The sequence below is a fragment of the Bactrocera neohumeralis genome, unplaced genomic scaffold (genome assembly GCF_024586455.1).
Source record: "Bactrocera neohumeralis isolate Rockhampton unplaced genomic scaffold, APGP_CSIRO_Bneo_wtdbg2-racon-allhic-juicebox.fasta_v2 cluster10, whole genome shotgun sequence".
Lineage (NCBI taxonomy): Eukaryota > Metazoa > Arthropoda > Insecta > Diptera > Tephritidae > Bactrocera > Bactrocera neohumeralis.
This window is the reverse complement of record NW_026089623.1, coordinates 24,358,102-24,380,983: the sequence shown is the minus strand read 5'-3', so window position 1 is coordinate 24,380,983 and position 22,882 is coordinate 24,358,102. Positions and strand designations below refer to the sequence as shown.

The 22,882-nt window shown below is 32.9% G+C and overlaps 1 protein-coding gene across 2 annotated transcripts in view; it reads left to right on the top strand.

Annotated features, from left to right (window-relative positions):
- Positions 1-1,466: 1,466 nt before the first annotated feature.
- The window catches only part of LOC126765349 (acylphosphatase-2), a 28,284-nt gene continuing 6,868 nt past the window's right edge, over positions 1,467-22,882 (top strand). Inside the window, exons 1-4 of one of the 2 annotated variants that reach the window (XM_050483074.1) lie at positions 1,467-2,139; positions 2,600-2,747; positions 7,802-7,928; positions 13,240-13,905. In XM_050483074.1, the coding sequence (XP_050339031.1) occupies positions 1,939-2,139; positions 2,600-2,747; positions 7,802-7,928; positions 13,240-13,399 (636 nt within the window). In that variant the 5' untranslated portion in view covers positions 1,467-1,938 and the 3' untranslated portion in view covers positions 13,400-13,905. Of the gene's footprint in view, positions 2,140-2,599; positions 2,748-7,801; positions 7,929-13,239; positions 13,906-22,882 lie in introns of those variants that run through there. The other variant, XM_050483075.1, reaches the window with a different exon arrangement.

Below are 22,882 nucleotides of genomic sequence, written 5' to 3'. Positions count from 1 at the left end.
AGAATTACGCAAGATGAACTCAGCGACCTTATACAAGATTTAAATTTGCCAAAGATAAGCGGAATTACTAGGATCGAGACTTAAGCAATGGAATTTGCTTCAACCGGATGTCAAAATCAGTTTATACAGATATCGTCAGAAGAACATGATGCCCTATTTCAAATCCAAAAACCAGCTTGCATTCTGTAACAACGTAAATGGCTTGATGAACGCTTTGAACATTGAATACCATCCACAGGAATGGCGGCTGTTCATAGACTCCTCAAAATTAAGTTTAAAAGCTGTTCTTCTCCATAATGGTAACACACAACCATCGATTCCGTTATGCCACGCTGTGCATACTAAAGAAACATACGAAAATATGAAATTAATTTTAGATGCTATATCATACTCAGAGCACGAATGGCAGATTTGTGGTGATCTAAAAGTCATAGCAATGGTGTTGGGTTTACAAATGGGCTATACCAAGTACTGTTGTTTTTTGTGCGAGTGGGATAGTCGGGCTAGATCTTTACATTACATAAAAAAAGATTGGAATGCTAGACTAAGCCTAAATCCTGGAGAAAAGAACGTCCAGCACCTTTCTCTAGTTAATTCCCAAAAAATTCTTTTACCACCTTTACATATAAATTGGGACTAATGAAAAACTTTTTGAAGGCTCTCAACAAGGATGGACCAGCATTCAAATACCAGCAAAGTAAATTTCCACGTATAAGCGACGCCAAAATTAAAGAGGGAATCTTTATCGGACCTTAAATAAGAGAGATTCTAAAGGACCAAAACTTTGATTCAGTTTTACAGGGCTTTGAAAAAGAAGCATGGGAATCTTTTAGAGCCGTCGTTCATGGTTTTTTGGGCAATAAGAGAAATGAAAATTATGTTGAACTTGTGAACAATCTCCTTCAAAAGTATCAACAGTTGGGTATGCAATATGCTAAAAATTCATTTTCTTCACTCTCATCTTGATTTCTTCCCTTCTAACTGCGGTGATGTAAGTGACGAACATGGTGAACGATTCCACCAAGATATCTCGAAAAGAGATAGCAGGGCCGATGGGATGCGTCAATGTTAGCGGACTACTGCTGGAATTTGGAAAGAGATACCCCTAACACTGATTACAAAAGACAAACGAAAAAGAAGTGAAAATCTTAATCAAATTCGTTATTTTTTTTAAATTGTAATATTTCCAATTTTATATAAGTAAAAAGCAAAAAATAATAGTAAATAATTATTACTGTTTTTTTTTATAAAATGTTTTGTACTAAAAGCCAAATTTTGTATATTAGGTATATTTCCAAAATAAGAGCTAATTCAAAAAACATATTTTTGTTTTCCTATTCAGTAACCTCAAAGCAATATAAAAATAAAGTATTCAATTGAAAGGCACACAAAAAGTTACATTTTGTAGACCAGTGTTATTTATCATTATCTTATAATACATATATACGTTACATATACGTTTTCAAAGACTCTGTGTGTGTTTTTTTGTTTAAAAACTTTTAAACATTTTATTGCTTATTAGAGTATGAAGAAATAGTATTTGAATGAACTAAATTAAATGATAATGTACATACTTATTGCAACACAATAATCTTATATACATACATAACATATTTATAGTGAACCATACAACAACTTGTACAGGGACATACCATAAGTTTAGTCACATATATTTTACGTATTTAAATATAAATTACAAAAATAAACCCATTTTAGTTTTTTTAATTGGAAAACTTTAAAATATCTCATTTTTGAACGAAAAACTAAGAGTGACCCACTTACGATGGCAACACTTTAAATGCAGTTATATGTCGTGCGATTTCATGCCGTTATACTATTTCCTGTGGGACTACGTCTAGTCTATGCCAACAAGCCAGCTACTATTGATGAACTTCATATGAATATAAAACGTGAAATTGCAGCAGTATCGACCGATTTATGATTGAAAACTGTCGAAAATGGGGTTCAGCGTCTGTTCTGCAAGCGTGCCGTGGTGGCCATGCAAAAAAAAAAAATTCCATACATAATGGCATCGAACGTACTTTCGCGGGAATAAAGAATTTCATTGATATCTCAAACTGTTTTTGTTTTCTTGAAAAAATAAACTTAAACGCTCTTATTGAAAAACTCGTTATACAAGTATTACTTAATGGACATAATATATATATAAGTTAATTTAATTGTTTTTTACTTATGATGGATTTGGAACACATTCCAATTCCATGAAAGGAAAGAACGAATTGAATTTCTTTTTTATTCGTAAATAAGACTTTCGAGACATTTTTGTCTATTTTTTTTATTTTACAAACTGATATCTTACTTAATACTGTAATATATAGTATTGTGTTGGATTCAATTAGCCAATTGTAGGGTTCGGTAACAAAGAAAAAAAAACCAATTCGTTCAGAAAAAGCAATCGTATTTCTTCATCGTATTCCACTTTAAAGTTGGACATTAAATTTAGTTTATAGAAGGTAGTCATTTAAATAAAATTACTTATTCTTACCAACTTTATATACATATTAAGCAAATGCATTACTGTGTTTTTATTAGAAAAATATGTCTATAAAAATTTACATATTATAATCTATATGCATAGATCAATAGAAGGTGCCATAAGTGGAATTTTTCACGATTATATCACAATTGCAAAGAATCAGAAAGCAGCGGCAATAGAATAAGCATGGGCATTCCTGATATCCGAATGCTCATTTCAGTGGAATTTGAAGTATTTGGCCACGTCCAAGGTAAGCTTTAGATAAATTTGATAATTTAAATTGTGTGGAAAAAAGAATTAAAATAGTTTCTATAAATTAAAATTTTGGCCTTTGTATTAAGTTGCCTCGTATTCACAATCTATTTATAGAATTCACAAATACCATATTTTAGTTCTCTTAATACTTAGATGAAAAGCAATAAATTAAAAAGAAATAAAAACTTGATGAAAGAATATGCCTTTATCAAAAATTTAGTGAGCAACTGAAGCGGATCAGCTTTTTAATTTTCCCTTAAAATAATATTGGATCCACTACAGAACTAGTAGTTCTCCCAAATTATAACAAAATTATCCGGGAAAATACTTTCAGGTGCTGCCAAAAATTTATATTATAAAATGTAGCCTAAAAATTCAACAGTGTAGATGGATTACAAACATATTTGGTATCTTATTAACTTAAATTAAAGGTCTTATATGTATTTATATTTCAACATAGTTAACTCAAATAAGATATATGTATGTATGGACATACATATGTGATATAAACTCAACCAAAGAGCTTAAATTAATTAACTTTTGCCATTTTTGAAGTTTACTAGAAAACATGTTTCCACGTCAATTTATGAACATAACTCACACATTTTAGAGTGTTCAGCATAAAGTCTGCGAGAATAAAAAAATTAATTATCTTTAGTACTAGCAGCCCGAACCAGCTTTGCACAGGTATTAAACAATCATTTCAAAAGTTATAATTTTGTAAACACTCTCCCACACATACTTTCTCGTTTTTGCGTTTCGTCTTTAAAAATGAGTAAAATGAAGAAAATTCGAACATGAAAGTATATTTTTTTGTATTATTAAAAGTTTTTTTCTACTTTTTGTATTGCCTTTACTATATATTTTACTTTCTTTGAAAAGTAAGTTATTATGTAAACAATATTTGATGTTACTTTATTTTGTGGCAGCAATATAAATTAATTTTCAGGACCTCCGACCCGCGATAGACCAACATAAAGTTGGCCATGAGTAAAACATTCTTTTCGTAGGTCAATCCTTACTAATTCGAAAGTTTGGCCTTGGGAATTGTTTATAGTTAGGACGAAAGATGTTTTCAACGGAAATTGAAGAAGTTTAAATGGGATTTGCGCAGATCACTTAGTATCATCGGAATTTTCGGTATAAGAGCGAGTTGGCCAGGTGCTGGGCCGGTGATAATGGTTGCTACAATTTAATTCTGCTTCAATCCCTTAATAAGCAGCCTCGTCCCGTTGCACATGTTTGAAGGGCTTAAAGCTAGCCGCTGAGATCCCTCTATAATCGATTCTCGCCACTTACTTTTGAGGTTCTAAAATTTTGTTCAGTAAGTCGCTGCGATCGTTCGATACTCGGCTTCCGACCAAGTTAATTACAATTGAATGAAGTTATTGTATCTTTTGCACCGTCAGGGCAAGTTCTTTTATTAATACACATAGACACACTATCTACGGTCGATTGTTTGTCATTACAAACAGTCCCGAGAGGATAGCGTGTAGGAGACAACACTCGTTATGTGTGATACCATTTTTATTTCACACCATGTGTGCAGCATATATTGAAATTGCTTATCACTATTGGTTTATGCGTGGTTCAGCATAAACAAGAGATGTTTTAGTTATTTCTGTTTAATGAAATTTTCTTTAACTCTCCTCTGTGGGGCTTGGAGTCGACAAAGTTCGATCTCGTATGTTTGATGGAATAATCGTTCTTTTTTATCTTCTAGATGTGCTCGATAGCATTCACATAATTTTACAGCAGCATAGATTAGTAAAGCTAAAGGTATTACAACAAGTATCAGGTACAATACGAACTTTCCTAGTTGTTCTTCAATAGGAATCACTAATTTATACATTTTTAGAACTTCTAATTTTCTGCTTGTGCTTGAAATAAACCTTATTATCTAAATTAGTACTGTGATTAAATTGTAACAGATTTGGACCGTTAGCACGTTGTCCGTTCCACAAATGTTCCCCGTGATCTAATACAATAAGTGGTCTATTATTTTCTTGAATAACATTACATTTCGCCTTACTATTTTCAAGCAATGGGATGGTACAGTTGTCGGGAGACTCCTGTTTACTAATATTTAATCCCAGATAATTTTTACATTTGGAAGATCTTTTGAAATTCGCTTTACATTTTGTAACATGACAGTCCAGTCGGACTTTGCCGTGTTTCTATGCTTAATGTGTATATAATTTACAGCGGTTATTTATTACGGGATATTTGTATGTTGTAATTATAGCATCTTTGTACATGTATACATGAATATCAGAATATTCTAAAATATTAATTATGGGTATGTTAAAATCTTCTTGGAGACAATTTCTTGAATATCTTTGAGGTTTAGGGTACCAGAATACAAGTTTCCTGTTTTAGCAAAATTAATGGTATTCGCGATTGCTTCTTATACCTTGTAAACTTCTGTAGTATGTTAAAATCTTCAATGGAGACCAGAATAAAAGTTTCCGGTTTTAATGGTATTCGTGATTGCTTCTAATTCCTTGTAAACTTCTGTAATAATTAAGCCTTCAGTAATTGACTTTGGATCTAGTGTTTCTAGTATTTTTTCGAATTTTTCAGGAGTACCGGTGACAAACTTGAGAATAGAACTTAAAAAGTTTAATGAGCGTTGGAGTCTACGATTTGAACGTATAAGCTGTGCCTTAAGTGCCTCTATTTTATTAATAAGAATTATTTCTCCTTTGTTTTCTTCTACAACGTATTTGAATTTCACGACATTCTCATATGGACGTAGGATAATTGACAAGTTTGCTACGTGGTACAGATAAGTCGTATTTTCAAATAGATCCGGTCTGATCTGTCTCTGTTAAAACATACTTCTTGAATTTAAAATCTGTGATTAGATCGGAATGGGATACAATAAATAATAAAAACAGATTAATTAATACCGTGCCGGATCGCATTGTGTGGCTTGCTTGCGGCTGCAAGTAAGGATCGTGTCCCCGCGATCTTCCTTAACTTTGTGCTGATTATATTGTTTAGCAATTTTATTCCTACGATCTGTTTTGGAATATATGATATCTCCTTGTTTATACGTGATGTTTCTTCGTCCTTTGTTGTGGTATGGCAATAGCTTCTCCTGATTGTTCTGAAGGATTTCTTTAATCTCTGAATACTTTTCGCGATTAAAGAAAACTACTTCAGGTTTGAGTTCTGTAGACGAGTGAATTTTAGAATTATACTGTCGGATGGCGTTAAAAAGTTCTTCACCTGGAGTCGTTTTATTTTCACTAGCTAAACTGGTACTGATTTCAATCAACGTACTGTGCAACCGTTCTACTTGAGCGTTAGATGTCGAGTGATTTAATGGTGTGGCAGTATGTTGTATATATAGTCGAGTGTAAACGGCCTTTGCCATGTTGCTGATAAATACATTTTCGTTATTAGTAATTAAATGTTTTTCATTTGGATACACTTGTGTAATAGCCCTGACAGACGACAGCGCTAATATGCATTAGCGGGCTTAATTTACATTTAATTGCGCATTTGACCCATGTTAATGCAAGTTTGTAATGCACAAGAATTTTGTGCATTTAGCTGAATTTACCAAATTTGAGTAGGTAACACTGCTCAAAAATGGCTGATTTTTTCTATTTTTTGGCAGATGTCGCTTGAAGTCTGCCACCTCCTTTGCGTTTGCAGCATCAAGAGTAAGCAGTTTTATATTGCTAATTAAATTATGTGCAAATATATTAACAAAAACAAATTTTAATATATTCAGATGGCAGAAAATAAACAACGCATAGTTTGCTATCCATTTTTCCATTATTTTAAACTTTTTCGCATACTTTTTCCGCATTACAGTCAATGATTACTTTTAATTTCACTCTATTATTTTTGAACGTAGTTAATAATAAAGGAATTTTTTTGTTAAATTTATATTCATTTTCCAAAAATACAAAAATTTCTATTAATAATTTTTATTTCACTTTTTTAATAAATAAACAAATTTCACTATCAGCTGTCTAAATGCACAAGTCGGCCGTCTGTCACCATAAAATTGCTATGCGCATTAGCGTTGCTTAAGGTGCATTAATTTTGCTCGTCTGTCAGGGCTATTAATTTACATTTACTTGCGCATTTGACCCATGTTAATGCAAGTTTGTAATGCACAAGAATTTCGTGCGTATAGCTCAAAAATGGCCGATTTTTGCTATTTTTTGACAGATGTCGCTTGAAGTCTGCCGCCTCCTTTGCGTTTACAGCATCAAAGGTAAGCAGTATTGCTAATTAAATTATGTGCAAGTATATTAACAAAAACAAATTTTAACATTTTTAGATGGCAGAAAACAAGCAACGCACAGTTTGCTATCCATTTTTCTAATATTTTTAACTTTTTCCCACACTTTTTTCGCATTACAATCAGTTATTGCTTTTAACTTAACTCTATTATCTTTGAACGAATTTTTCGTTAAATTTATATTGATTTTCCAAAAATACCAAAATTTCTATTAATAATTTCTCTTATTGATTTTCATTTCACTTTTTTTTTTTTTAGATAAATAAACAAATTTCACTATCAGCTGTCTAAATGCACAAGTCTGCCGTTGCTTAATGCGTATTAATTTTTTTCGTCTGTCAGGGCTATAAAAGAAGCGACAAGTTTGGTCATCATAGCTTTAGTGGTTTGAGATATTTACATTAAACTAATTAGGGCGGGTCACGGCCGCTTTTTAAAATTTTAAACTACAGATACTCCAACTTACTTTAAAGCCCTTACCTAAAGTAGAGTTTTGTGCCTTAAACTTTTACACTTTTTCGATTATCGGCTGTAGTAAAGCGTAACAACAGCCAGATATGACCGATCTGCAATTCCAAGTTCGATCAAGATATATCAATTTTTACATAAATTATCAATTGTACGGGCGGACGGACAAGCAATTGTTGGATTTCAATTCGTCTCATCATCCTGAACTATTTGTATGTAACCCTATATGTATCTCGATTATTTTAAACGTTAATAAACTACATCTGTAAAAAAAACAATAATAATATATTAGTAATTTTTTTTCTATTTTACCACAGGTTGTTACTTCACAAAATATACTCGAGATCTTTGCACTAAAGCTGGAATAAAAGGATGGGTTAAGAACTCCAAACAAGGGACCATAATAGGGAAAATACAGGGTCCAAAAGAGGAAGTTAATAGGATGTAAATATTAAATTTAATTTAATAACAACAAGTTTTGAATGGGATATAGAATAGCATCCCACGAATTCGGGGTTAAAATGGGTATGATACAACAGCTTCGCCAAATTAAGAATATATATGTATATATATATGAATGTACATATATATATATAGTTGATGCTGACTTATTGTTTTTGAGATATGTGCAATTGAAGTTCATTAATGCAACGCGAAGCTGTTGCAAGTGCTGCCAAACATACCCGAAGAAAGTGCTATTTTGACAAACTTACAACACTACTGTCGCGTTTGACATCTTGAACACACCCTTAATTTCAAGTTTTAATAGAAATTGGTAATTGATATATACATACGTAACATATCTATGCTTAAGAGTACATTTGTACACCCAGCGAAATATTTATAAAGCCCCCGTCAAATATTTTCATATTTTTCTTGGATAAATTGGTGTAAGCTTCCTGCATTTTAAATTTACGGGATGACATTTGAGTTATTTCATATTCATTTGTTTTTCTAATCGCAGTAGACGGTGAATATTTAACAAGAACCGTTATCTCTGAGCGAAATATTTATAAAGCCACAGGGCGCTTATTTGCTTCTATTGCTTGTTTAGTCGTGAAAAATAAGACTACATATGAGTTATTAATTATTGTGCCATAAATAATTTAATTATCTATATGTTTTAACTTTTTTTCGAAATCGTAAAGCGGGAAAGCTTTGACAGAAAAAGAGAAAGGAAAAATAATAGCATATTATGAAGAGGGTTTGTCAAATTGAGACATTTCAAGACGATTAAATAGGTCGAAGGATATTGTAAGAAAGTTTTTACAATTAGGAACCAATTATGGAGAAAATAAGAGAAGTTAGAGGCCTCAAAAAATTAACAAAAGGCAAAAACGTTCCATTAAACAACTTATTACGCAGGAAAATGTAAGTGAGAGACAAATAAAGCAACAAAATATTTTGGTGATAGGAGTACATCGAATACAACAATACTTAGATGTAAATTAGATAGTATTTACGACAAAAAATGCGCCAAACCGTCATTGACCGACAAACACAAATTAGCCAGGCTTCGTCGCCGAAAAATATCGCTTTTGGGATGACGAGAGGAACACCGTTATATTTATTGACGAAAAAAATTCAATTTAGATGGCCCAGATGGTCTCCAAAGCAGAAACGTAAGCGATGAAATTTTGGCGGCGGATCACTCAGAATTTCGGCTTGGATAACCTACAGAGGGAAAACTCCAGTTTGGTTTGTAACACCAAAAATGGAATCGGAATACTACCCCAAATTACTGGATGAAGTTTTAATTGACTTCGGAGAGGAATTTACTTTTCAGCAAGCGATTTATCGTTCCAAGATAACAGCTGATTTCTTGCTGGCTCGGAATATAAAATTTCTCGATTAGCCTGCAATTAGTCCCGACCGAAATCCTATTGAAAATTTTTGATCTGTGTTATCAGCCAAGGTTTTCGAACAGGGACGACCATTTGATAACGTAAAATAACTAAGTAATAAATAGAAATGCCGTCGTCGAAAAATTAGCAACAACTGATCAAACCGTTATCCATTATTTAATTAATTCATTGATCAGACGCCTGGAAGAGGTTACTACTAACAATGGAGATCATACATCTTATTAAACATTTTAATTTTCTCTTAAATATTAAAAATATAATGCATAATCAAAGTGGTTTTATAATTATTTCATTCTGCTTGTTTAAATTATGTTCAATTTTTAGTTAATTCTAACTATAACATTAATTTAATTAAATAGTTATTCGAAAATATAATAAATAATACCAAAGTATAAGTTTTTCTTTCATTATTGAGCAAAAAGAAAGTGGCTCTATAAATATTTCGCTGGCTGTATATGATGTCAATAATTCACATGAATATTTGTAATATGATATCTTATCTCATCTACATTTATAGCCGTTAAGAACTGTTAAGAACTCTGATCAACTTTCATTCAATATTTAACTTTTATTCAATTCTATTCTAAACTAAATTTTACCACATATTTGGCAAACGTATTTTTTTCAATATTATTTTATTTATTGGATCTGCTTTTTTTAAGCCTAACAATAAGTTATAAAATCTGAAATCTATTTAAAATCTAGACAAGCTCAAGCAAGTGATTGAACAGTTTAGGTGAGACGTTGCTCTTTAGAACGCAGGCATATCTCTTCTTTTAAGGCGTGTTTGATCGCAGGAATGTACCAAAGGATAAACAAAAGGGTTTGGGTGGTCTCGGAATTTAGATACATATTTAATTCTGATATCTTCTACTTCTTTCTTTACCATAGGAATACCAAGATCTTTATGAATATTTTCATTACGCATGTACCATGTTGAATACGTGATTGTTCTAAGCATTTTCGGTTGGAACCTTTTGTGCTATATCGATATTAGTTGCACAAGTCGTACCACACAGTTGAATGACATATATTCAAATCGACTTTATGACCGCTTTGTATAAAAGCACTTTGGTGTCTAGGTTAAATTGGCTTTAAATTGGCAGCTCTAATCTTCATACATGTTATTTTACTAGAGATGTGTTTTCTCCACGTGAGCCTTCTATCTAGGTGAATACCAAGATATGTTACTTCGTTCGCTTGGGGTACTGAAATATTGTTCATTTTTACTGTAACATGCTTACACTTCTGTTCATTCACATTTATACGCCAGTTCGCTATCCATTCTTCAACAGAACTTAAATGCTCTGCTAATATTCTTCATGCTAAAATGTGGCAATTGTTACGCCTCACTAAAGTTGTGTCATCCTCAAAGGTTAAATTTAAAACATTGTTAGCTGTTTGAAGCTGTTTCACGTAACTTTATTAGTACAATAGAGTGATCAGAAGATAGATCAGTATATGTATGTATCAGATGTTATGTGAGATTTATTTACATATATTTCTGATTACAGCAAAATCAATTAAATCTGGTATTTTGTTACGACCACTAAACCAATATGTCGGCTTACCAGGAGATATTATTTCAAGGTTATTGTGCCTATTTATAACAGTTTGATACAGCTATCGTCCTTTCGGGTTAACTAGTCGTGAGCCCAATACATGTGTTTTGCATTGTAATCTCCACCCGCTAGAAATCTATGACCCAGCGTTCCGAAAACTCTTTAAATTGGTTGTCTGTAATTGTAAACCGAGTTGGGCAGTACATAGCTGTCAAGTTGAATCCACGCAACGATTTTTTATAGATATTATTCTAGCTTGTAACTGCGCTGTAGCATGAGATTCTAATGCGTGGTGATTTAATAGTTTTCTAACCAACCCTGTTTTTCCACCATGTGCCTTTCCATCTGGGTGATTTGTAACATAGATTCTAAATCCCGGTATAAAGAATTGTTTTTATTATTATTTTCTTCCAGAAATCTAATAAGCTCCAATTTTTGTTTGTGAACACCGTTAGCATTCCATATACAAATGTTCAATATACTAATTTTTTACTTAAAAAGTTCACAACATTTGGTTTTGTGATCTGATTATCTCTTGAATCATATTTTGCATTGCAGACATAAATTGTATCATACATTGTGTAAGGTTGAAAATTATAGTTTCAACGCTTCCATTTGGTTGGGTTTAAGGCAATTGCATTTTTGCAGTGTTGCCGTTGCATTTCACCACAACTGCATAGCTCCCTTGTGTAGCATTATTTTTAATAGTACCCAGTTGTAAAACATAGGCATGAATTTGAATATTTTCATTAGGAGGAATATTTATCGTTTGATTACGAGGTGCTTGAATTCCGACAGACAATTTCGTTTTTTGGTCTTTATATACATGGCAACCCCTATAGCTAGTAGTGTGATTCCCCCCCCCAAATACCACATTCTTTATTTAAATCATATTTCTGAAGAATACATTTTGATGTGGGATGTAAATCACCACGCAGACACTGTATAGGGTGCAATATGATTTTGTGTGTCCATACTCTTGACAATTTGTGCATTGTACTGGACCATTTCTTTTGTGTGGTTCCTCAACGGTAATTCTGCGATGAAGCAGATATTTTAGGTTGTAAACGGAATGTGTTTCATTTTTTTAAAGTTAGTTAGAATTTGGCATCAATTTTATTTTGAACATTGGATGTGGGTCTTTGGTTCCGTTAAAAATATTTACTACTATTTAGTGCTAAAACCGCGTTCTTCGAGTGCTTCTTTAACATCGTTAGAGTCTACCGAGGACTTTATACCTTTAATAACAACAACTAGGCCTTTTGAGCTTTTCAGTTGGTAAGAGCAGTAATTCTTGTTATTGTTAGACAAGTATTTTACAACATCCATGAAACTTTTTTCAGTGTATGTTTGAATTTTTGTTTTATCTACATTGTATGTTAGCTTTTTTTAAAGGGCACTATGTGAAAATTGTTTGTGTCTATTATATTGCTTAGTTTTGAGACAAGCGCATTTAAGCTGCGCTAACGCAAATAGATTGGAAAGGGTTTGGCTTTCACGACTGTGGTAGTACCAAGATACATCGTCGTTAGCATTGTAGAATCATACAAGTAAGAAAAGAACCATATGGTCGTCAACAGCTGAGGTCAACTGATCGAAATAGTTGATTTTTCGGCACAGAGATTTAAGTAAAAGGACTTAAAAATAGTAAAAAGGTTGCTATATACGCGCGTTACCGATATTTTTTGGGTGTTTGGTTGCCCAGGATGCCTATTTTCACCCATATAATATATACAATACTAAACAAAACTACTTGGAATAATTTAAACAAAAATAGATATATTCTTTAAATATTTTTAATAAAATAGGAAAGATTTACCAATATTTTGTTACAATAAATAAAAATTCAATCAAAACTAGGTAAATTACATCTTGATGAATTTAAATTATCGAAATATATTTAAAAATGTAACAAAAACGTACTTAAAGTGATAAATTGGATAGCATAACACGGCAACACACTCTTGCCTTTTCTAAGATTTGGCCGTTTTAGTAGTAGAATATTTAGGAAATCCTAATGAAGTGCCTGGCCTCTTAATGCAATTTCTGTCATTCTATAAGCTTTCGCCTGTGTATGTATGAGTGAAAATGATAGGATTTGTTACTTGTAGATTTATACAATGGTCGTTGGGCTCTTTGTTCAGTGTGAAAAATCTGTTGCACTTTAGGATTTCTGGATTTTTACCATTTGGCGTGCGTGGTTGAAATTTTTTGGTATTGACCGTTGATTTAACTGAAGTTAATTATTAAACTTATTAAAATAAAAAAAAAAGAAATATTTTACCGTCAATACAAAATTCATAATCGTGTAAACGTAAAATTTTTCAGGATTGACCAGGTATATTTTAAACACGGCCGAAGAACACCAACACAAAAAGAAGAGCCACGCGAAGGAACTGAGAATACCCCGTTTTGGTTCAACCAGGGCCATTTTTTAGGAGCGCGAGGAGGCCGCCACTGTAAATGGGAATTCTGCATTAAAAACTAATAATAATAGGTTGTCAAAAAAGTCTTGCGGTATTTTTATTGATTTTTTTTTATTGAAATTGAAATGAATTTTTGATGACTCATGCCCAGCTCTTGACCGATGCTACGGCTGCTACTATGCCGGTCTCTTTCGACCAATTCAGCGATTTTATAGCAATTTTCGACGACAGGCCTTCCCGAGCGTGGCGCATCTTCGACTACCTCTACACCAGAACGAAAACGTTGAAACCATCGTTGTGCGGTGGAAATGTATCGGCAGAGATAAAGAGATGTCCAACTCCTCTCTCACTGGAAGTGAGAGAACAATTGCTAAACGTCAAAACCACCTAAACTTTGACAGTTCATCGAGTTCAGGAGGTTTTGACGTTTAGCAATTGGAAACGAGCGATGGCCAGATTGAATCTTACCAAAAAAATATGTAAACGGAGGGATTTGTTGCATCGTTCAAGACCACTTATAAAAAATGTAAAACAATGAAAATTAAATAAATTTGTGAAATTTAAGGTATTTGATGAAACGTTTTGTAATTTGAAGCATCATAGTTTTATTTTCAATGGAAAATGATTAAAAACATTTAATGTTTGAGAGCTAACAAGCTTAAATCCTGTTATTGGGTATTGAAAGGACAAAAGTCAGTTGTTCTAATATTCTTTAAAAATATTTAAATAGTTTCTCCATATAATAAATAACCACTATTTAGTAATTTTTATTCGTACTAAATGTTGGGTATTGGGTTGATAAATGCCCAAAAATTGTAATTTTGTTCAATCTGGCCATAATGGAAAATGTTACAAAAAACGCTAATTTTAAGGCGCTCTCACACTGGAATAAGTTTAACATCCCTATATTCCTTGTTATAGCATGACCCGATGCGACGAATAAAACTAGAACTACGCGCCTCAGTATATACAGTAATAAACCTTTTCTTTGTTTACATACATATACTCACCTCTAGAAAATCTTAGGGTGTTGTGTTACACTTTTTTTGCTACTTTCATGGTAATCAGGGTGTTGTGTTAGCATTTAAACTACACATATAAATGTACATATAAATTTTAAATTTTGATGACCGAGACTTTAAAAGATATTAAATAATGCAAGTTTTTACGTTATTTAAGTGATTATATTGAATTACTTTGCATATCTGTTCAATTTTATTGGGATATTAGTTGTTGTTTAATGTTAAATCAGTTGTTTTTTTTTTGTGGAATTTTTAAACACGCTTCAAGTATTTCCAAATTTTTTCATGCAGTAGGATACAATCCTGGGTGGTAATTTGTCGTTTGACATATACAAATTGACAACTCGTTAGCCGTTATAGGAAAACATCAATTGGAAATTGAGTTTGAAATGAAAGATATGTCGAAGTTTTTAATAAGAATACATATTAGTGTTAATAATAAAGTTTATATTAAAAATTGTAGAGCCTTTTTATTGCTACGAAAATTCACAACCCGACGTTTTAAAATACTTTTTATAAGAATTAGAACATATTTTTCTTTAAGAATTTTTAATAGGCAGGCAGCCAGCCCTCATTTTCGGCACATCAAATTTTTGAGCATTTCACATAGGTAACTACCTCCCCCTTCCAAAATAAAATTTAATATATTTAATAGAATTGTAGGATTTTGGATGCATCTATTGTGAGGGCTTAGAAATCTTTATTAATTATTAAATTATTTTGTGCAATATTTTTATTAAATTTTATGTAAATTATTAATTATTTTTATTTTAAGTTGAAAAGGTGAAAATAGGCCTACCGGAGAACCGAACACCTAAAAAAGTCTGTAACGCGCTTTATTGCAAACCTCTGGGGTGGTGTGGAAAATGCAAAACTTAAATATTCAAAAATAAATTATCAAAAATAGTATACGGATGAGAATTAGAACGATGTATTAAAAATTCAGCTTCAAATGCCTAAATATCTTCTTTCCAAATTAAAATTATTGGTAATAATATTTCAAAAACTTACGAATACAAACCGTTTTATGTTTTCTGTCTGTCAATTGAAAACAAATACATTCAGAAGAAAACTCACCACCGAGAAATCTAAGAACAGGGCTGCTTTTTATTAATACGAACTCACTACATAAAGAATATCTGACTATCAGTAAATGATATTTTTATGGGCGAAACATGACACACTATGGCGTTTAAATCAAATATTAGTAAATATATGTCATTAATAAATAATTTCCTTTTATATTAAGCAACAATATTTATAGTTTTTGTTATTTAATAGAATAAATTTACTAAGTATTTACTGCCTCAATATATACAGCACTGCGTTGCTACCTCTGAAAATCCAAGATGGCCGCTATTCACCCCTCAGAAAGCTACCACGAAAAGGTTATCTACTGTATATACTGTGCTACGCGCTTTCAGCGCCAACTACCGAAAATACCGCAAGACTTTTTTGACAACTTATTATGTTATTTGTTTTCTGCAATTGAGGTATAATCTGTTTTTTTTTTATTTCCTTTATAACCTTTGTAAAACATGTAGATAAAGTGTTTTTCGATAATGCAGTAAATACTGGCAACACAGCTTACACACAGTTTACACTAAAGATTTTATGCTGGTTAAAACCTGCGCATTTGAAATTTTGAATTTTCAAAAATAAATGTTTCCCACTAAGGCGTTAGATAGCAAAAATCTTCGTTCTCTATTAGAAAAGTACAAAAAGTGAATGAATCCTGTAAAAAAATTGATTAGAAAAGTTAAAGATTTAGTCCACTTGACACAATTTTTTCTACTATGTATCCTATGAAATTTACAAAAATCCATAAATGTAATAAAACAATAATATTAAAATTATATATAGCATAGATAACTTACAATGGCACTTATGCTATCACAGTTGGTTTTGGTGTAATTTTTTGTGCAACCATTTTTCAAAAAAAATGCAAGTTTTGTCTCTTTTTGCGCAACAGCTTTGACAGTGATTCTCTTTCGAACCTTCAATTTTAACCAAGTTTGGTTCTTTGAACTGAGTGCATCATACATACTGCGCAGTTTGCTTATCGAAATATCGAAAGTAACCCAAATTATTTGTTACGACCGTTTTCTCGTTATGTGATTAAACATGATTGTTGGAGAATGGTTTTCTCATATTTTGTTAGCAACAAGAACAGTTAAACTTTACGGAAAGATGGGATCTTGGCTACTTTCTAAACAGAGCATGAAATGACAGATGTTAGTTGTAAAATCCTTAAGAAAAAAATGCTGCATAGAGGGTGTTCAGACTGAGACTTTTTTGCGCTTCTTATCATTATATAATATATTATGCATATTTGCATTCAGATAAGCATATTAATGTCAAAAATTCCTCATAGCCACATATTTTGTATAATGCAAACCTAAATAAACACGGCGGCAACGTTTAACAATGAAAATTTCTTAAGAAATTAAGAATTCAAGTTGGCTAGAGAAACGAGGCAATTGCAATTTTTCTGCAAAATGGCTTGTCGCGCGATGTTTAATACTTGTAGAAATGTATGTAAGTATTGTTAAATAAATTAAGTAATTTACCAGCGGGTAGAGTTCTTAACGCTTTATTGAGATGAGTACCATCAGCACTGAGTTACAATCAGAGAAGAAGCTTGTACATACTTACATGTCCTCCGGTATTTATAGGAGTACAAAGGAATTTAAAATACCGTAACTTTGAAATATCAATAAACAAAAACAAACAAACAAATGACAAACATAAATGTACTAGCTTTTAACCAGCGGCTTCGCCCGCAGTGGAGCCGTTAAGTAAATATGAGAGATAAAGGGTAAGAGTATAATAATAGAAATGAGTCAATATGATAACTAAATGTTATTGCTTGGCTGAGATCAACAATTTTTAAAAATTACTACAGACAATGAAGTTTTAACAGCTTAAAATATGCGTATTGAAATGCAACAACAAATGTTAAAATATATTTCACCGTAACAAAAATAAATAATTTTGAATTCTAACAATTTAAAAAACTAAAATAAAATATAAATAAAGTATTAATCTAGGATATTTATGTAGACAATGTTATAAGTTTTCCCGTCGGGTGCAAATATGTGTAAATTCCGGGCATTAGATATACGTGTACAGGCTACATAAAGTTGACCATGAGAGAAGCATGGGTTTTCTAAATGCACTCCTGCTACCTGTAATGTTTGTCGTTGTGCCTAGTAACAGCAAAGCTAAGCTTGACGGGAAACTGAACCCTTTTAAATTGGAATAGAAGGTCAGTGGGAATAATTGGTATCCTAAGTATTATAACACTATTTCCCTTTCCGACACCTGTTAAAATAGTAGCGCCAAGTATATTCTGTCCCAATTTTGTTATCCGAAGCTTTGATCCATTACATAGCCAGGATCATCTAGATTTCGCATAAGCGTTACTGGTACATTTAGTTTCAATTTAAGTTTATGTGACGGTACACCCGATAGTTCAAGTGAATTTAAAAACTCCACAGGATATGAAGTACTTAGTTTCGTATCTATAATTGTATCCATTGACAAATATTCCTTCATTTCTCCTTGAACCCCTTTTAAAATGTCAGTGTTGTTTAATTTCTTGGTGCTAATATTGCTCTTGCACACAACCACTGATCACTACATAAATTTTGTTGCAATTCCGGAAAAACATTAGCAATGAGATCCACATCACTTTCTACTAAATTACAAAATTCTCTTGACAGTAATATATAGCCTTCAGCGTTAACATCTAAACAACCATCACCAATTTTCAACAACATTTTGCGTAAAGTCCTGAATCCACGTCGTTATGAAGATACACTCTCATATTCGTTTTCAGGCGGAGTTTTTCAACTGTCGACCATAAGCTTGATGATTTAATGCACACTTGAATTTCATCTGCTGGTGTCCCTCTCTGAATCACTGGGAGGGTTTAATGGAAATCACTTATAAATTCCTTTGACTCATCTGTAACATTTAATAATAAAGTTTTCAAAGGCTCTTTTGGTGCACCAAGTAATGGAAGTGAAACTTTAGGAACAGCACATTCCAGCAGTTTCATTTTTCCATTTAAAAGCATCGCATTTTTTATTCATGGAGCCAATAACAATCAATGGATGATTATGATATTCATTTGAAGGATCATATTGAAACCCAGTACCATTAAACACAGCCCAATCATTACGCATGAAATGTCGGCGGCGCGTGGTCTGCGTGTCTGCATTATGAATTCTTCTCGTCTGCGATTGTTCTGGTGTTTCTAACGCTCTTCTAGTTGTCTGCAGTGCAGTTTGTCTTTCTAAACGAACTCGTGCCTGAAGAGGCGTTTCAGCTGCTCTCAAAACTCTTTGTCGCTCTGCTTGTTATTGTTTTCTCAGCTCTGCGTGAGCCAAAGTTTCTTGATTTCGTGCAACTTTTGCGGCGGGGCCTGCGATGAATTTTTGGATAGACCAGATTTTCGCTTCCGAGGCATTTTCAAAGAAAAGCAGAGTAAGAATTAACATCAGCGAGTAAGATCTAAAATAATAAAGTGACAGCTAACCACAAAAATTACGGATTACCTCAAAAATTTGAATAGTTTTATACTGCATGTAACGACGGAAGAAAATAACAATAAACATAGAAAAATTAAAAGCAGTTGAAACTATATTCAATTGAATTAGATATTGTCGTCACCGCCGGCAATATAGTGGGACGCTATTACAGTATTCAGGGTTGAAACTTCATTACTGTAATGCTAGATGGCGTTGAAGTAGCTAAATTTGACGTTTTTTGACAAACAATTTTTTTATCTTTCGTAAATACCTTCAAGAGTATATGTATAAAGTTTCATGATGATCGGTTAAGTAGTTTTTGCGTGAAATATTTTGCGTATTAATAATTTAATTCGTTTTGCATTTAATTTCTTTGGTACTAATTTTAGAACTTAAGTGTAAATTTGATGTAAAGTTGCCACTTTTTTAGAGATGGCGCTGAGGGATAAAATACGCGCCACTCAACGCTTTATTTAGGTGAGCCAGTAGGTCTTCGTCTTTTCTTACCAAAAGAGTCCTTTTTAGAAAATGCACACATGGCTAATGGCGTTTACAGTTTTGCGTGTTCACATCACAACTATGTGAACTGTTGTACCCACGAATTCCCTAATTTTTTTAAAATCTTGTTTTCTGAATAAAAATATGTTCGTGTATGTATATTGAAAATTCGAGAACTTTCATAGGCGGAGGACAATAATCCTTTTCCTCATGTTCCTCTACATCAACCCCGTCCATAATATATAGTGTTCATTATATAGTCAAAGACAAAAGTTAACATTCAATTTACACCCAAAAACTGTAGATTTACGGGAAAATAGCTATCAAATTAGAAGTCCAGCATAAAACCTCTCGTATTTGAGAAAAATAAGGCAACTCGAGTTGAATTTGCCAACAAATACAAGAATATGGATGAATATTTTTGGACTAGAGTCCTGTTTCTGATGAATCCGTGATATTCTTTGATATTCCAACAAGATAACGACCCTAAGCACACCGCAGGTTCAGGAAAGGAATGCTCCGACATAATCACCAGACTCGAACCCGATTCAACATTTTTAAGAGCTTTTTGCCAGAAATAAGAAAATTATCTTAAAAAAAGAAGCTCCATCGGAAATAGAAAATTCTGTTCTATCTATGATCATCATTGAAACCAAATTTCTGAACACAACAAATGTACTGGCAGAGCAGGCTACAATTGCCCAACGATGAAGTCAGAGCAGATGCACTCAACGCCTTCATTTATGGCTTGAAAAGCCCCTTAAAGCCATTGTTTTTCCGGTACAGTCGAAAGATTTAGTGTCTGCATTGGCAGAGAAGCCAGAAATGAAGGCGTGGAGTGCATTTGCCCTGACTTCATCGTTGAGCAGTTATAGCCAGAGAAGCAGATTCGAGCATAGAGCGCAATACGTTTTCGACATCTTACGACAAAGCTATTGCAGAAAGAGAACAGGCGAGGAAAATAATATAAATCGAAGCCCTCGAAGTGAGGCAAAAACAATAAAGAGGAACGGGATGGTGAGAGAAACTCCCATTTCGTCAAAAGGTAACAGGATAATAACAGCCACTAAGATAAGAACAAAAAATAAGACCAAAGACAAGCCCCACAGCCAATTGAAATTGACTCATCTCCTTAGTTAAGACAGCCCACCACTTTTCCAAAGCCCAAAACTAGTTTCAAACAGGCCCAAAAAGTTACAATACGTCAGATAGGGCAACAGGACCAAGACGGCAGTGACTGAACAATGTTATTCAGAGTGCCCCAGATTCGCAAGAGCCAGAGTATCAAAAGTCTGCATAAGCCGCTGTTATCGAAATCGAAGTCGACAGGGAGTGATGCTATAATGACTTATTGAATTTTTTAGATAACGCTACCAAACCATATATCAAGCGACAGCTGGGTGGGAACATATAAAAAGATTAAGCCCGGAACAGATCTACAATAAGTATTTTTTGTCGAAATCCTTTTCATCTTACGCTCATTAAATGGTTCGAGCAAAGTAACCAGTAAGTGCCTTATGAAAATTGTTGGTCAAATTTCTCTATTCTTCGTGCTATATACATACATTCACTTCATTTGATGCAATTATAGGATTCGACTTGTTAACACTACCAAATATAGCGCTAAACTTAGACAACAACACTTTTAATTACAAAATCAAATCAGTGTAAACTTCACATAAGCGGATGACATAATACGAGTAGTGCCTACATCCATCAAAATAAAATTCAAAAGCGTGATATTGAAAAGAATAAAAGAAATTCGACCTCTAACGAGGCGTTGCCATTCAAACAGTTTCTTAAAGATGGTATCATTAATACCATTAATTAATAATAAATTGCAAGATTTGCACTAAGGCAAAATACGAAAGGCGCCCCAAAAAACAAATACCTAGGGAGACACTTATTCCATCATACGCTAAAGAAATATTCCACATTGACAAGAATATCGTTGTTACTTGCATTGCCATATTCTCAAAATTCGCCACAGCACAGCCACTGGTGTCTCGCACAATGTAAAACCGTTTAATTTTAGCTGTTGAATTTATTTACTATCAGGGCACTGTTGGAAAACGGGTTCGACGTCGACATTGTGAACGCACTACCACTATACAGTTGCAGAGGATTAAGTTAAAACAAGGGCAACAATCGCTTACAATCGATCCATAACAGGAATCAGGAATAAAGGGTTGTTAAACTTATTCCAGTGTGAGAGCGCCTCAAAATTAGCGTTTTTTTATAACATTTTCCATTATGGCCAGATTGAACAAAATTACAATTTTTGGGCATTTAAATTCAAATACCCAACATTTAGTATGAATAAAAATTACTATATAGCGGTTATTTATTATATGGAGAAACTATTTAAATCTTTTTAAAGAATATTATAACAACTGACTTTTGTCCTTTCAATGCCCAATAAATGGGTTTAAGCTTGTTAGCTCTCAATCATTAAACGTTTTTAATCATTTTCCATTGAAAATAAAACTATGATGCTTCAAATTACAAAACGTTTCATCAAATATCTTTAAATTTTACAAATTTATTTAATTTTCATTTTTATAAGTGGTCTTGAACGATGCAACTAATCCCTCCGTTTACATATTTTTTTGGTAAAATTTCAATCTGGCCATCGCTCGTTTCCAATTGCTAAACGTCAAAACCTCCTGAGCTCGATCAACTGTCAAAGTTTAGGTGGTTTTGACGTTTAGCAATTGCTCTCTCACTTCCAGTGAGAGAGGAGTTAAACATCTCTTTATCTCTGACAGGAATAATGGGATACCCAACTCTCCTGTCACTGGAAATGTGAGAGCCGCTCACCTACCGAACTTTGACAGTTGACTGGATTGGGTAGGTTTTGACGTTTTGCAATTGGAATAACTGGAACGGCCAGATTGAAATTATACGAAAAATATATGTGAACGGAGAAATTTGTTGCCGCCGTTCAAGGTCGTTAATAAAAATTTAAAACAATGAAAATCAAAGAAAATGCGAAATTTAAACATATTTCATGAAACGTTTTGTAATTTGATGCATAATAGAAATCATTTTCTATTACAAATGATTAAAAACATTCATTAATTGACAACTAACAGGCTTAATTCACCTTATTAAGTATTTAAAGATCGAAAGTCAGTTGTTTTAATATATCATAAAATCATAAAAAAAGATTTAAGTGGTTTCGCCATATATTAAAAGTCCAATATATAATAATTTGCAATCGTAATAAACGTTGAGCGTTTTAATTTAAATGCCCAAAAATTCTTATTTTGTTCGATGTGGCCACAATGGAAAATGTTATTAAAAACGCTTATTTTGTGGCGCTCTCACACTGGAATAAGTTGGGCATCCCATTATCCCTGATCCATACACTCGGCCACTAACCAAACACTCATCGACATAATACACCCAGAGTCTAGCGAACATACGTAGGCCAGAGATAAAGAGATGTTTAACTCCTCTCTCACTGGAAGTGAGAGAGCAATTGCTA